General features: G+C 42.8%; 2 protein-coding genes across 2 annotated transcripts in view; one reads left to right on the top strand and one right to left on the bottom strand.

Moving 5' to 3' along the window:
* Positions 1-1,937: 1,937 nt before the first annotated feature.
* On the bottom strand, positions 1,938-5,933 carry SNU13 (small nuclear ribonucleoprotein 13). Its single transcript, XM_056523840.1, has 3 exons — positions 5,784-5,933; positions 5,560-5,680; positions 1,938-2,495 (listed from the first exon to the last, which is right to left on the bottom strand). Exons 1-3 carry the CDS (start codon positions 5,784-5,786, stop codon positions 2,233-2,235), a joined length of 387 nt encoding a protein of 128 aa, XP_056379815.1. The 5' UTR covers positions 5,787-5,933; the 3' UTR covers positions 1,938-2,232.
* Positions 5,934-6,078: 145 nt separating this feature from the next.
* LOC130277434 (meiosis inhibitor protein 1-like) overlaps positions 6,079-16,647 on the top strand; it is a 77,205-nt gene continuing 66,636 nt past the window's right edge. Inside the window, exons 1-2 of the mRNA XM_056528104.1 lie at positions 6,079-6,174; positions 6,462-6,522. Coding sequence (XP_056384079.1) covers positions 6,098-6,174; positions 6,462-6,522 — 138 coding nt within the window. The 5' untranslated portion in view covers positions 6,079-6,097. The remainder of the gene's footprint in view (positions 6,175-6,461; positions 6,523-16,647) is intronic.

Below are 16,647 nucleotides of genomic sequence, written 5' to 3'. Positions count from 1 at the left end.
AATACAGTTGTCACACAAGAAAAAATTAAAGTGGGCTGTGTCCTTATAAGGCTAAAAGTGTTTTGGTGCAGAAATACTGAACATTTTATGCAACTGATCTGCAGCGTGTCAACATACCTTTATGGTCCATTCACACTATGGAATGTCAGAAAGTATAAGCATGTTCCTTTTGTTTGAACACCGTGTGGACTGCATTGCCGTCAATAGTGACAGCTGCTGCAGACTGAATTCGGGCAGAAATTCCACAGTGTGAACGGGCCCTTACTGTGTCCTCTGGATTTTAAGCTGCAGAATATATGCTGTGTAAATCAATATAAAACACACCATAAAATCTGCAGCAGGTAGGTGTGAACATACCCTACGGGTTAACTCACTTGTGGAAGATTAAATTTCTGCAAGCATCCTGTTTAGATAACTTTAATTGCAGAAATGTCTGAATGTGAAAGCAGCCGTACAGTCAGTATGAGAGCCAGCAGCTGTGTCTATTCTGTGCCTGTGATATTGTTCAGCACAATGAAACTGGTATAAACCAGAATGTGGGGACTACACAACTTCCTGTGAGGGATAGTTCAAGCAAAAACATTAAGTCAGTGCAATTTGCGATAACACTATTGTCACGTGACACAGGGCCAAAAGAGAACACGCTGGACATGTTCCTCTCCCAGCTCCTTCTAGCAATTGGTCAGGGTCTAAACACTCAGACCCTGACAGATCAAAACTTGAAATTAGAGATGAGCGAACTTACAGTAAATTCGATTAGTCACGAACTTCTCGGCTCGGCAGTTGATGACTTATCCTGTGTAAATTAGTTCAGCTTTCCGGTGCTCCGGTGGGCTGGAAAAGGTGGATACAGTCCTAGGAGACTCTTTCCTAGGAATGTGTCCACCTTTTCCAGCCCACCGGAGCACCTGAAGGCTGAACTAATTTATGCAGGATAAGTCATCAACTGCCGAGCCGAGAATTTCGTGACGATTCGAATTTACTGTAAGTTCGCTCATCTCTACTTGAAATGTCTGATATCAAAAGCTTTCTTGGTGACTGCCAATTTTAATAATTTTCTGAGAATACCCCTTTTAAAGTCACACTTCTAAATGTGGAAAGTAGTATATGCTTCCAGATTGATGTAAGACATAGTAAAAAGGTTAAAGAGGGGTTAATCTGGAATAGAAAAACAGCTTATTTCTTCCAAGAACAGCACCACACCTGTTCTCAGGTTCTGTGTAGTATTGCAGTCTAATTCCATTGAAGTAAAATGAGACAAGTTTGAATACCACACACACGGTATAGTGCTATTTTTATTAAAAATATTTAAGACATCTTTAAGGCCTCTGACACCACCTCAATTTAACCACTTCTAGACCGAGCCAGTTTGCCTCCTTCATGACCAAGGCTGCATTCACACCATGTTTTTTGTTTCAATAGTTTTTCACCCGGACTGAAAACCGTGGTAGACTATGGTTTTGGGTACGGGAAAAAGAAAACGGACAAAACCGTACAAGATGCAACCGGAGGCATCTTTTGGCATATGGTTTTCAATAGAGCATCAATGTATACGTTTCGTACGGTTTTCACATAGAAAATGTATAAGGGAACTGTATTACAAAAACGCGGTGTGAATGCAGCCTAACTTTTCTGATTTGTTGTTTAGCACATGTAAATTTAAGAGCCACACGCTTTTTTCTTCAGATTCACAAATAATTTTTTGCCCTTTATTTTGTGATGCAAACTTTACTTAAACTTTTTTTGTACCAGTAAATTTTACTTTTGTTATATCAGGGTGCATTCACATAACATTTCATGCCTGCAGACATTTGTGCCGGACCCCATTCTTGTCACCTAGTGATCTTGTCCAGGGAATTCTCCCACAGTATGCTACTGCAGTAATACTAAACACAAAGATATATTGTGACTTCTTATACAAAATAAAAAAAAAAAAATTGATGTTTACACGTTATGTTTTTTAATTAAAAAATACATATAATACAAATCGAGAAAAGAAAATATTGCTTTAATATCACTCATTCTGCATAAAAAATAAGTTTGCAACAAAGGAACAGTTCACGAGTACAAGTTTAGTTTGGAAGGAAACTACCTAGTGGTTCAATTTGGAAATCCACATAAGAAGATTTGCTACAAATAGTCACCCTAGGCCATTAACTTGTTAGATCACTAAACTTGACAATAGCAAAGGGACTTGACGTCTAGGCTTCTGCCATGAATTCATGGTGGGATTTACACCAGTAGTCTCTCAATGGCCTGCTGGACAGACTGGATCTGAGGCTTCAGCTGAGACCCCTCCTTGATGGTGACTGCGCACGCGATGACTGGTCTAGAGACCCCACAGGCTCTTCCCAAAGCTTGCTTGGATCGCACGAACACATAGGGGACGTTCTTATCTTCACACAGAAGAGGAAGGTGAAGAATGATCTCCAAAGGCTCCGCGTCCGCTGCCATAGCGATGAACTCAGAAATACCTCTGTTCAGGGTTTTCGTGGCTGTGAACAATAAAAACATAATACCTTAACAATGAGGTCAAGCTGTCCATACACAAGATAGCCCGATATATCTGGACACAGGATGAGTGCGCCACCAATCACTAAAATAAAAACACCAAAAACTAATGGAGTCATTCAATTGTGGTTTAAAAATTAATTTATTTTAGACATGATTAAAACAATGTGCGGCAAGAATGTTAAAAAAGGGGGAAAGGGAGAGAAAACCAATACAGGGGGGAATTGAGACAAAGAGGCATCACCACCTGCAAACACTGATGTTGCCATACAATATTAATGTAAACAAAGGACTATAATGGAAAGTGCATAGCATAGTACATAATGGCATCAGCCTAAAAATATGACTTAAAGCAGTTCCCTATCTGTCTCTGATACCTACATCACAAAGTGCAGACAGCAGGAGTGACGCCACCCCAACATACGTTTCGGTACGGTCCTTCGTCCTGGACGTATGTTGGGGTGGCGTCACTCCTGCTGTCTGCACTTTGTGATGTAGGTATCAGAGACAGATAGGGAACTGCTTTATGTCATATTTTTAGGCTGATGCCATTATTTACTATGCACTTTCCATTATAGTCCTTTGTTTACATTAATATTGTTTGATAACATCAGTGTTTGCAGGTGGTGATGCCTCTGTCTCAATTCCCCCCTGTATTGGTTTTCTCTCCCTTTTCCCCCCCTTTTTTAACATTCTTGCCAAACATTGTTTTTATCATGTCTAATATAAATAATTTTTAAACCACAATCGAATGACTGAGTTTTTGGTGTTTTTGTGAACTAACAAAGGAGTTCATTATGAAGCTCATATAGTTGGTATGAACCATTCTCCTCCATTTTTGTGTGGTACACACATTTATATATAGAAGATTTTCCTTTCATATAACTATTAATATATCGCGTACCTCTTAGGAGGTTTAACACATTTTTATTGCTATTTATGTTAACAATCACTATAATAGCCTAGTACAACATCAACAGGGCAGACAAAGCCATGAAAATAATGAGAAAGATTTATCTAAACCCGTCCAGAGGAAAAGCTACTGAGTTGCCCATAACAACCAATCAGATCACTTTCATTTCTAATGAGGCCTCTGCAAAATGAAAGACGCGATCTGATTGGTTGCTATGGGCAACTCCAACTTTTCCTCTGGACAGGTTTTGACAAGTCTCTCCCGATGTCTTCATGCATGGTACTGCTTTATTATAAAGGCCCGCTCACTACAGAATATCCGCCTGGAGAAATTCCGGGCAAACATCCCAAGTCAGTGGGTGCTAGGAAATGCGCCATCTCTATCGGCAGCAATACATTTCCGAGCAGATTCCATCGAAAGAAACAACATATGTTCATTCTTTCAGCAGAGTCTGTAATTTAAATTCTAATGGGTGCACTGTGCAGAAGAATCCAAATGAAGACAATGGGCGGCTGCTGCACTGGAATTTTCCCTGCTCTGAAATTCTCTAGTGAGCATGGGCTCTTCTGTTTACTTAGCAGAAAGACCTCAGCAGTTGTGGCCCCCCAGTACTCCGATGTCTTATGGGATAATCCTCATCAATAAAGCCATGTGCGTGCGACCATATACTGGATTCACATGCCATGAATTTTGGCTGCTGTACTTTTTGTCCAAAAATAAATAAACAAATTATTCTGGTTTAAGGGTTTATTTACACGGACAGTATCATTTACTTAACATTGAACTTAGTAATATGCAGATGTGTATAATACAATATACTAATATAGCAGTAAAGTGTATTATATCAAAAGATCACATGCCCGAGTCCCCTTGTGGGACTAGTATTAAAACTACATTTTCCCTTTGGCAGCACAAAAAAATATATAAAAGCAAAAAAATTAAATACGTACTTACATTTGGGAACAGCACATGCATAACTGCCCAAACAATAAAATGATACTGTTTATCCAGCATAATGGACACAGTGTTAGTAGAGAATAAATAAATAAATAAAGCTATTTTATTGCTACACATCCCCCCAAAAAACAACAGCAATCAATGAGTTACAGAACCCAAAATGATTCAAAGACTTAAAATTATTATAGTTTTTTTTGTATGGGATGAAAACATCTCAGCATAGATATATCTCTCTAAGGGGGTGTTCACACGGCTGTCCACTTTTTTTTATCCCCGTTCCGGTTCCGTTCTTGCAGGTTTGAAAAAAAATCCCATTCATGTTAATGTTTTTTTTTTTTAAATCCATTTACATCAGTTTGTACCTGTCTGCACTAATTTCCGTTTTTTTTTGATGGCAGAAAAACCCACGAATGCAGTATTTTTTCTTCTGTCAAAAAAACAACACAGATACAGTAAATTTAACATTGAAGTCTATGGAAAACGGATGAGCCTTTAACGTCATCCGTTTTTCAAATTAGCTTTATGATCCATTTTTACTTCTGAGCATGCTCAGAACAAAAAAAATTTTTTTGGGGGGGGTTTATTAACTGAACAGATAATATCTGTTTGCATCTGTTATTGTCTTTTTTTTTTTTTTTTAAAGTCCACTTATTTTTGACAGAAGAACAGGACGGTCTAGACAGCCGCATGAATTCAGCCTTATTTATACTCAAATACAATGTTGATTACATAGTAGTAATCCAATCAGGAAATAGCTTTCAAAATTGTGTTAATAACCATCAAAAAGTATAATATTTAATGTTAAAGAATATATATATATATATATATATATATATATATAAAAAATTGTTTTTCTCTAAGAAACTCAGTTGATCATGCTATATACCAGTGGTCCCCAAACCTGTGTTACAAAACTACAACTCCTAGCACCTTCAGCTGTCCGGGCATGCTGGGAGTCAGTTTTGAAACATCTGCTGACTGGTTGAAAAAGTCCAACATGTTTAATCAATTTGATAATCAGCCATCTCTAATGAAGAATTGTAAAGCATTGATGAGCTATTTCATCCCGCAGTCCTCTCTATCCTGTGACCCCCCCCCCACCCCATACAGACAGTGCACATGGCCATGTTGCAGACCTCATAGACCTGACACTATCGCATGGCGCCCCCCGCTCTCACCTTCGTTGGCCCCCTTACGCAGCTGCTTGTAGTTGGACGCCTGTTGCACCAGGTCCAGGATGGTCTTGGTCAGCTGGGCATCAGCCAGTGGGTAGGCCTTGGGGTTCACCTCGGTATCAGTCTGTAACAAAGCATAAAACGGGATTAAAAATAGAAAAAACGCGTATCAGATTGCGGCAGAACGAGACGGGTGCCTGCCCACACCGAGCGGACGCGTTTCCTACCATGGTTAGTCTCAGTTTACGGTCCCGACTGGTCCCCTCGGCCCGGAAGCTTCACGGAGGAAAACTGAATGGAGGCTGAGAAGGCAATGCGCGAGCAACGTGTTCGCAACTTCCGCCCGAGCAAAGCGGAAAAGGTGTGACTTCCTGCCCACGTGATCTACCTCCTCCATCTTTTCGGCGCGCTCCTGTAATTTCAACTCGGAAATCCCGTAATGGGCGGGGCCTAACCGCATCACCGCTTAGCACGTGGTCATCCTTTACGACTCGAGGGGGGCGGAGTCTATCGCGTGCGAGTGTCTTACTACCAGCGCGGGATGCTCAGTGGGGGAGGTGGCTGGTGTTTTCCACAGCGCCCTCTGCTGGAAAATTGGTGCAGCGCAGGCGACGTGAGGTGAAAAATAGCCACGTGGTGGTTGTGAAGTTTTGGACGGATTTAGGAGAAAGTAGTTGAACAGTTGCCCATAGCAACCAATTGCTTCTTTCATTTTTCAGAGGCCTTTTTTTTTTAAAAAGTGAAAGAAGCAATCTGATTGGTTGCCATGGGCAACTGCTCCACATGTCCTCTGCACGGGTTTTGACAAATCTTTTGTCCTCAATGATGCAACTTGTTGAGTTTTCCCAAAATCGTGTGTAAAAGTATATGCGGTTTATCTATTGCGTTTTTTTTTCTCCACCCAGGTATTTCCTCATCACAAGTCATGCGATTCTTTCATCATGTGACTTAGGGATTTCTACTAAAGTATGTGAAGAAAAATCGCCATATGCGCACCTACAAAGGTCTATGGGAAAAATAATCCCTCAAAATTGTGTGAAAAAACCCGCTATGCTGTATTCTAAAAACCTGAGGGTAAAAAAACACCACAAAAATCTGCTCCCTTATTTTGCACTCCCAAAAAGGCGTTTTCTGTGGCGTTTTTTTCAAAAATAGTGGGGTTTAGTCTTAGGCGATGTTCACATCAGCGTTTGGAGCTTCATTTGCTGATTTTGTTCAAATGACAGGACTTAAACAGAAAAAATTTCTGCAAAATTCTGAAAAATAACATGACCTAATTCAAAGTGAATGAGACCTGTCGGGTTCCATTAGTTCCCGCTGTCAAAACTAGGGTTGCCATTTTTCTTGCTTTCTATGTTAATTTGCATAATTAATTATGTATGCATGACATCACAGGATAAACATATGCAGGGGAAATTTTGTCCTATTCTGACCCTATAACTTTTTTATTTCTCCTTATACATCTCTGTATGAGGGATCATTTTTTTGCACCCCGATCTGTTGTTTTCAACAGTACCATTTTTGTTTTGATGTGACTTTTTGATTTAAATTAAATTCGGGAGTTGCAATTAGTTACTATCTACAACTCCCATCATGCCCTGATACAGCCTGTCGCTCAGCAGCTGCTCCAAATGAAAACTACAACTCCCAGCATATTGGACTATATAGTAGTATATACCAGGGGTTCTCAACCAGGGGTACGGGTCGGCCACGGCCACTTTACGTGAGCTGCAGTGGCTGCCTGTCCTGACGTGTGACGTCCCTGACATTGCGAGGAGGTGCCGGCCCAGCGCAGAAGGACGTCACCCGTCAGTGCGGCCCTCCGACTCCCGCCAAATGGGATAAACACAGGCCTGGCAAGCATGTTAAACTAAGTGTAACACCGCAGTATGGGAGGGTGATTGTATGGCCGGTATTTATAATATAAAAATACCGGCAGGGTGGGAAAAATACCGGTTGTGCCGGGGAAATACCGGCCAGTTGGCAACCCTAGTCACAACCTCCATCCCAGCACAGTTATCAGCTTTTGCAACTGAGCACGGTAACTAAGCTCTACAACGCTGGTGTAAACATAGCCTTAGCATTTTTTCTTCTTTGGCGCTTTTTCTCCTGACATTTTTTTTATCATTAGAAGTCATGTGATTCCTTCATCATGTGCCTCAAGGATTTCTTGTAAAAAAAAAAAAAAAATGGTGTGGGGGGCACGCACTCAAAAAAAGCCAATGTTAAACCCACACTGCGATTTTCTTGGCGTTCTTTTCCTCCCATATTGGAGGTAAAAGACCAAATGTTACTGAAAAAAAGCCAAACCTGAACATGCCATTTTGGAAAAATAGCCCTGAGCCTAAGGATGCCACCTAGAGGTAAAAATGGCAAAAGTAAAACGCCATGTAGGTTTGGCAATTCATACGTCCCTATGGACTCCCAGCTAACATCTGGCTGCAGCATTTTTTTTGTCCCCCCAAAAATGTCGGGGAGTAAAAAAGAAAAGAAAAAACCAAGTGGAATCCGCTACATTCACACGGATGGATTAGCGGCAGGTATTTCACTGCAGGTTTGCGTTTTCCTACTACTCCTACAATTGTCACCATGAAATAATCACCAATAATACAAGATTCATGAAAAAATTAGTATAAACTTTTATTAGATAAACAATTACAAACTAATGGACAGACAACCCCACCCCTAAAAAACATATACCCCAGAATAGCACTAGTGACCTGGTCCTGATTGTCAAGATGGTAAATATAAGGAACACTGCATGAATTATGTTAATAAATCCCTCTGATTATCAGTACGGTAGTGTATACCTCAATACAAAATCACCGCTAATACAAAAATGATAAATATCCATTAAACACTACCTGTAGTAGGCATGTTCTCACAGGCCATCCAGGGACACAGTGCACCCTCAACGGACGTCGTTTCGTGGGTCTCCCCACTTCGTCAGGAGGTGCTGTCATCTCACCCCTCTGCTCCTTATATATGCCTCCATCGCCGGTGCACAGATCGCGTCCGGAAGCGGAATCCGGAACCCGCCGCGTCACAGGGTGTCCACCGTCATGTGACCATGACAGTTTCCGCCCAAACGTGACACATAGGGATCCGAACTTCCGCCCGGAATCGCGATGCGCGCGCACACAGAGGACCCAGACTAGAAAACCCAAATACTAAATTAAACTACAATTCCCTGGATAGCCAGTAGATGTCGCCACATATTAGTAAGTAATATAAGGGAACCTATAATGAATAAACATATTGATATTACCAATTCCCATTGGTTCAGAGAGAAATAACCATATGCATATACAATATATATACATTTCATATATGTATAACCGATAAATTGATTATTCACAACAATAGAAGCGGTTTGTGCCATTCTCCATAGGGCTCATACATGGAACAATTGTTAATATTAATCCTACATCTGGGGGAATACCCAGTTCATAAAAAGTGCTCTAAGGTCATACTGATCAATTCGGGGGCAAATATTAATATACAAATCATACATATAATAATCAAAACTCTTATCCACGATATATAATAATTCATAATAACTAATCAATTATGACAATTAAAGATTAACAATTCATAATACTCAATACATATTGTATATCACATGATAAATAATCCATAATTCAACAATAATAAAATGAAATAAAATAATCATATGGATATACTTATAAATACATGCATCACCAAAACATAATAAATCCATATTATAGTGACCATATCGTCACAAACCATCCGTAAATCAAACTGTGACAACACCCAATAAAATCTATATATATACATGTGATACCAATAAATTAATACCATAAACCCCCTATAAATGGATCAATAATACCCCTCATACATTACCTGATCTATCCATCCCTATCAATAATTGATTTTACAATATGTACACAATACCCATATTATATTAATAAACCAACCTAGTATCCAATACCGTCTATCCCCAGACAATTACAACAACTAAAAAGTGATCAATATCAGTACATATATATATAAGGTGCTCAGAAAAAATCCATAATCAAGTATACCCATCACATCATTTAGGGTGCCCTTAAGAGGACCAAGTCCATAACAATGAATTCATAAAGTGATAACCATCCCCCCCCCCCCACACACCACCAATACACATACACACAAAAAGTCCCCTGCACAGAACTGAACCCAAAAACCACCAAAAGTGTCCCCCCAAACCCCCCCCTTTTTTTTTTCCCCACACACACAACAAAAAGTCACACACACTCCCATCACACAACCTCCCATACACACCCCAACACCACCATACACCTGCTACCACATTCATACTCCATACTCACAATAGGGGGTACCAAATCATAACCATATATTCAAAATAGTGGCAGTGTACAAATCAAAGAAGCAATTCACAAGAGTGATCAATATAGACCAGTTGTCACGATTCGGCTTACAGGTAGTGGATCCTCTGTGTCAGCGAGGGATTGGCGTGGACCGTGCTGGTGGACCGGTTCTAAGAGGCTACTGGTGTTCACCAGAGCCCGCCGCAAAGCGGGATGGTCTTGCTGCGGCAGTAGCAACCAGGTCATATCCACTAGCAACGGCTCAACCTCGCTGACTGCTGAGAAGGCGTGGGACAGAAGGACTAGGCAGAGGCAAGGTCAGACGTAGCAGAAGGTCGGGGCAGGCGGCAAGGTTCGTAGTCAAGATGGATAGCAGAAGTTCAGGTAACACAGGCTTGGACAACACTAAACGCTTTCACTGGCACAAGGCAACAAGATCCGGCAAGGGAGTGCAGGGGAGGTGATCAGATATAGCCAGGGAGCAGGTGGAAGCCAATTAAGCTAATTGGGCCAGGCACCAATCATTGGTGCACTGGCCCTTTAAGTCTCAGAGAGCTGGCGCGCGCGCGCCCTAGAGAGCGGAGCCGCGCGCGCCAGCACATGACAGGAGGGGCCCGGGACGGGTAAGTGACCTGGGATGCGATTTGCGAGCGGGCGCGTCCCGCTGTGCGAATCGCATCCCCGACGGCCATGTCAGTGCAGCGCTCCCGGTCAGCGGGACTGACCGGGGCGCTGCAGGGAGAGAGACGCCGTGAGCGCTCCGGGGAGGAGCGGGGACCCGGAGCGCTAGGCGTAACAGTACCCCCCCCCCTTAGGTCTCCCCCTTTTTTTGTCCGATAACTGCTTTACCTGGGACGAGGACACCGGGAGTGAATGGAGGGTTTCCTCAAAGGCAGGCAGTACAGCAGGAGTGGGAATGGGGAGGGAGGGCAGAGGGTGAAGCTTGGCACGGGGCAGGGTGACACAAGGACGGGGGCCATGAGGAGGCACTGAGGCTTGCCTGACGGAACTGGGAGGGGGGGAGAGGCATCTCTTGTGGCAAGCAGAGTCCCAGTTCTTGATCTCCCCGGTGGTCCAGTCAAGGGTGGGAGAATGAAGCTGGAGCCATGGCAGACCGAGGAGGACCTCAGAGGTGCAGTTGGGGAGGACGAAAAATTCAATCCTTTCGTGGTGGGGTCCAATGCACATCAAGAGGGGTTCTGTGCGGTAACGCACGGTGCAATCCAATCTGACTCCGTTGACCACGGAAATGTAGAGCAGCTTGACGAGAGGGGTCACCGGGATGCGGAATTTATTCACAAAAGAATCCAGAATAAAATTCCCAGAGGCACCAGAGTCCAAGCAGGCCACGGCTGAGAGGGAGGAGTTGGCTGAAGAAGAAATCCGCACGGGCACCGTGAGACGTGGAGAAGCAGACTTTGAACCAAGAGACGCCACACCCACGTTAGCTGGGTGCGTGCGTGCGTTTCCCAGACGTGGAGGACGAATAGGGCAATCCACCAAGAAATGCTCGGTACTGGCACAGTACATACAAAGATTTTCTTCCCTACGGCGATTCCTCTCTTCCTGGGTCAGGCGAGACCGATCCACTTGCATGGCCTCCTCGGCGGGAGGCCCAGGCGTAGATTGCAGCGGATACTGTGGGAGAGGTGCCCAGAGATCTAAGTCTTTTTCCTGGCGGAGCTCTTGATGTCTCTCAGAAAAACGCATGTCAATGCGGGTGGCCAAATGGATAAGTTCTTGCAGGTTGGCAGGAATCTCTCGTGCGGCCAGCACATCCTTGATGCGACTGGATAGGCCTTTTTTAAAGGTCGCGCAGAGAGCCTCGTTATTCCATGATAATTCGGAAGCAAGAGTACGAAATTGGATGGCGTACTCGCCCACTGAAGAATTACCCTGGACCAGGTTCAGCAGGGCAGTCTCGGCAGAAGAAGCTCGGGCTGGCTCCTCGAAGACACTACGGACCTCAGCGAAGAAGGACTGGACTGTGGCTGTGGCAGGATCATTGCGGTCCCAGAGCGGTGTGGCCCAAGACAAGGCCTTTCCTGAAAGAAGGCTCACTACGAACGCCACCTTAGACCGTTCTGTAGGAAACAAGTCCGACAACATCTCCATATGCAGGGAACACTGAGACAAAAATCCACGGCAGAGTCTAGAGTCCCCATCAAATTTGTCCGGCAGGGACAAGCGGAGGCTAGGAGCGGCCACTCGCTGCGGAGGAGGTGCAGGAGCTGGCGGAGGAGATGGTTGCTGCTGTAGCAGAGGCAGAAGTTGCTGTAACGTGGCGGTCAACTGCGACAGCTGCTGTCCTTGTTGGGCAATTTGCTGCGATTGCTGAGCGACCACCGTGGTAAGGTCAGCGAGACTTGGCAGCGGCACCTCAGCGGGATCCATGGCCGGATCTACTGTCACGATTCGGCTTACAGGTAGTGGATCCTCTGTGTTAGCGAGGGATTGGCGTGGACCGTGCTGGTGGACCGGTTCTAAGAGGCTACTGGTGTTCACCAGAGCCCGCCGCAAAGCGGGATGGTCTTGCTGCGGCAGTAGCAACCAGGTCGTATCCACTAGCAACGGCTCAACCTCGCTGACTGCTGAGAAGGCGTGGGACAGAAGGACTAGGCAGAGGCAAGGTCAGACGTAGCAGAAGGTCGGGGCAGGCGGCAAGGTTCGTAGTCAAGATGGATAGCAGAAGTTCAGGTAACACAGGCTTGGACAACACTAAACGCTTTCACTGGCACAAGGCAACAAGATCCGGCAAGGGAGTGCAGGGGAGGTGATCAGATATAGCCAGGGAGCAGGTGGAAGCCAATTAAGCTAATTGGGCCAGGCACCAATCATTGGTGCACTGGCCCTTTAAGTCTCAGAGAGCTGGCGCGCGCGCGCCCTAGAGAGCGGAGTCGCGCGCGCCAGCACATGACAGGAGGGGCCCGGGACGGGTAAGTGACCTGGGATGCGATTTGCGAGCGGGCGCGTCCCGCTGTGCGAATCGCATCCCCGACGGCCATGTCAGTGCAGCGCTCCCGGTCAGCGGGACTGACCGGGGCGCTGCAGGGAGAGAGACGCCGTGAGCGCTCCGGGGAGGAGCGGGGACCCGGAGCGCTAGGCGTAACACCAGTATTGTAATCCATCATTCTAGCAACCATAATCCACATCAATATAGTTGTATCGGTCTCTCCTTAGTTCCACATATTTATGTATTTATGTATTTATGTCTTCCTCTCTTCTTATTTCCTCTTTTTTTCTTTTTTTTCTTTTTTTATATCTTTTTTCTCCTTTTTCCTTTTCCTTTTCTTACTAAGTCGTCAGGAATCCTCATAAGATATCAACTCCACAAGGTGCAAACAGGGTAAGGAATCACTAGGGTCATAACTGAAATGGAAAAATTATAATTAAAATCATAATAAAATAATATCTATAAAAATGCACTGAAGCTCAGGTTCTCTAGGGTTTAATGTGTTAAGTTTTATAATCCATTTGGTTTCTTTCTGTTGTAATATCCTTGTCATATTACCACCCCGGTTACCACTATACACCCTGTCAATGCCTTTGAACTTAAGTAATCTCCAGTTGTTCTGATGGCAATCTCTAAAATGTTTTGCAACTGGTTTCCATTTTAATTTCTCAGGGTCCAGGCGGGTACTGCTTTTGATGTCCCGAATATGTTCCAGTATCCTGACCCTGAACTCCCTGGTAGTCATGCCAATATAAATCTTCCGGCAAGGACATTGTGCATAGTAAATAACATTAGATGTTTTGCAGTTGAAAAAACCCCCTCATGTAATTAAGGCTATCCCCAAAGGACAGTTTATAAGAGCTAGGAGAGTGTGCCTGAACCGGGATATCTTTGAAAGACGAGCTAAGGATATTGAACAGCGATTCATAGGTAGAGGTTATGAGGGGAATGCATTAAGACGAACTAGGAATGAAGTGAGCAGGGTTGATCGACAAACACTATTGGTTAAGAGAAAGAAGGATCAGAATGTGAATGAGGTAGTGCGATTTATATCAAGATACAATAAACAATGGGGCACAATGAAGAACATCTTTAAGAAATATTGGCCGATACTGTTGACCGATAAGAAAATGGGTGAATTCCTACCGGAGATTCCATCTCTGACACCCAAGAGATCGCCTAATTTACGTGATCTATTGGTGACTAGCCACTACATTCCTCCCAGCAATCCCAGCTTCCTTAATAGTAAAGGACCTAGATGGGGCAATGTGTGTTGTGGAAATTGCACTGCCTGTACCTCGATGGAAAGATCCAATACATTTGAGAGAACTGATGGGGAGAAATTTAAAATTGTTCATTTTTTCAACTGCAAAACATCTAATGTTATTTACTATGCACAATGTCCTTGCCGGAAGATTTATATTGGCATGACTACCAGGGAGTTCAGGGTCAGGATACTGGAACATATTCGGGACATCAAAAGCAGTACCCGCCTGGACCCTGAGAAATTAAAATGGAAACCAGTTGCAAAACATTTTAGAGATTTCCATCAGAACAACTGGAGATTACTTAAGTTCAAAGGCATTGACAGGGTGTATAGTGGTAACCGGGGTGGTAATATGACAAGGATATTACAACAGAAAGAAACCAAATGGATTATAAAACTTAACACATTAAACCCTAGAGGACTAAACGAGAACCTGAGCTTCAGTGCATTTTTATAGATATTATTTTATTATGATTTTAATTATAATTTTTCCATTTCAGTTATGACCCTAGTGATTCCTTACCCTGTTTGCACCTTGTGGAGTTGATATCTTATGAGGATTCCGGACGACCTAGTAAGAAAAGGAAAAGGAAAAAGGAGAAAAAAGATATAAAAAAAAGAAAAAAAAGAAAAAAAGAGGAAATAAGAAGAGAGGAAGACATAAATACATAAATATGTGGAACTAAGGAGAGACCGATACAACTATATTGATGTGGATTATGGTTGCTAGAATGATGGATTACAATACTGGTCTATATTGATCACTCTTGTGAATTGCTTCTTTGATTTGTACACTGCCACTATTTTGAATATATGGTTATGATTTGGTACCCCCTATTGTGAGTATGGAGTATGAATGTGGTAGCAGGTGTATGGTGGTGTTGGGGTGTGTATGGGAGGTTGTGTGATGGGAGTGTGAGTGACTTTTTGTTGTGTGTGTAGGAAAAAAAAAGGGGGGGGGGTTTGGGGGGACACTTTTGGTGGTTTTTGGGTTCAGTTCTGTGCAGGGGACTTTTTGTGTGTATGTGTATTGGTGGTGTGTGGGGGGGGGGGGGGGATGGTTATCACTTTATTAATTCATTGTTATGGACTTGGTCCTCTTAAGGGCACCCTAGTTGATGTGATGGGTATACTTGATTATGGATTTTTTCTGAGCACCTTATATATATGTACTGATATTGATCACTTTTTAGTTGTTGTAATTGTCTGGGGATAGACGGTATTGGATACTAGGTTGGTTTATTAATAGAATATGGGTATTGTGTACATATTGTAAAATCAATTATTGATAGGGATGGATAGATCAGGTAATGTATGAGGGGTATTATTGATCCATTTATAGGGGGTTTATGGTATTAATTTATTGGTATCACATGTATATATATAGATTTTATTGGGTATTGTCACAGTTTGATTTACGGATGGTTTGTGACGATATGGTCACTATAATATGGATTTATTATGTTTTGGTGATGCATGTATTTATAAGTATATGCATATGATTATTTTATTTCATTTTATTATTGTTGAATTATGGATTATTTATCATGTGATATACAATATGTATTGAGTATTATGAATTGTTAATCTTTAATTGTCATAATTGATTAGTTATTATGAATTATTATATATCGTGGATAAGAGTTTTGATTATTATGTGTATGATTTGTATATTAATATTTGCCCCCGAATTGATCAGTATGACCTTAGAGCACTTTTTATGAACTGGGTATTCCCCCAGATGTAGGATTAATATTAATAATTGTTCCATGTATGAGCCCTATGGAGAATGGCACAAACCGCTTCTATTGTTGTGAATAATCAATTTATCGGTTATACATATATGAAATGTATATATATTGTATATGCATATGGTTATTTCTCTCTGAACCAATGGGAATTGGTAATATCAATATGTTTATTTATTATAGGTTCCCTTATATTACTTACTAATATGTGGCGACATCTACTGGCTATCCAGGGAATTGTAGTTTAATTTAGTATTTGGGTTTTCTAGTCTGGGTCCTCTGTGTGCGCGCGCATCGCGATTCCGGGCGGAAGTTCGGATCCCTATGTGTCACGTTTGGGCGGAAACTGTCATGGTCACATGACGGTGGACACCCTGTGACGCGGCGGGTTCCGGATTCCGCTTCCGGACGCGATCCGTGCGCCGGCGATGGAGGCATATATAAGGAGCAGAGGGGTGAGATGACAGCACCTCGTGACGAAGTGGGGAGACCCACGAAACGACGTCCGTTGAAGGTGCACTGTGTCCCTGGATGGCCTGTGGGAACATGCCTACTACAGGTAGTGTTTAATGGATATTTATCATTTTTGTATTAGCGGTGATTTTGTATTGAGGTATACACTACCGTACTGATAATCAGAGGGATTTATTAACATAATTCATGCAGTGTTCCTTATATTTACCATCTTGACAATCAGGACCAGGTCACTAGTGCTATTCTGGGGTATATGTTTTTTAGGGGTGGGGTTGTCTGTCCATTAGTTTGTAATTGTTTATCTAATAAAAGTTTATA

Source organism: Hyla sarda, chromosome 6 (genome assembly GCF_029499605.1).
Source record: "Hyla sarda isolate aHylSar1 chromosome 6, aHylSar1.hap1, whole genome shotgun sequence".
Lineage (NCBI taxonomy): Eukaryota > Metazoa > Chordata > Amphibia > Anura > Hylidae > Hyla > Hyla sarda.
The sequence above is the reverse complement of the archived record's forward strand: the minus strand, read 5'-3'. Positions and strand labels throughout refer to the sequence as shown.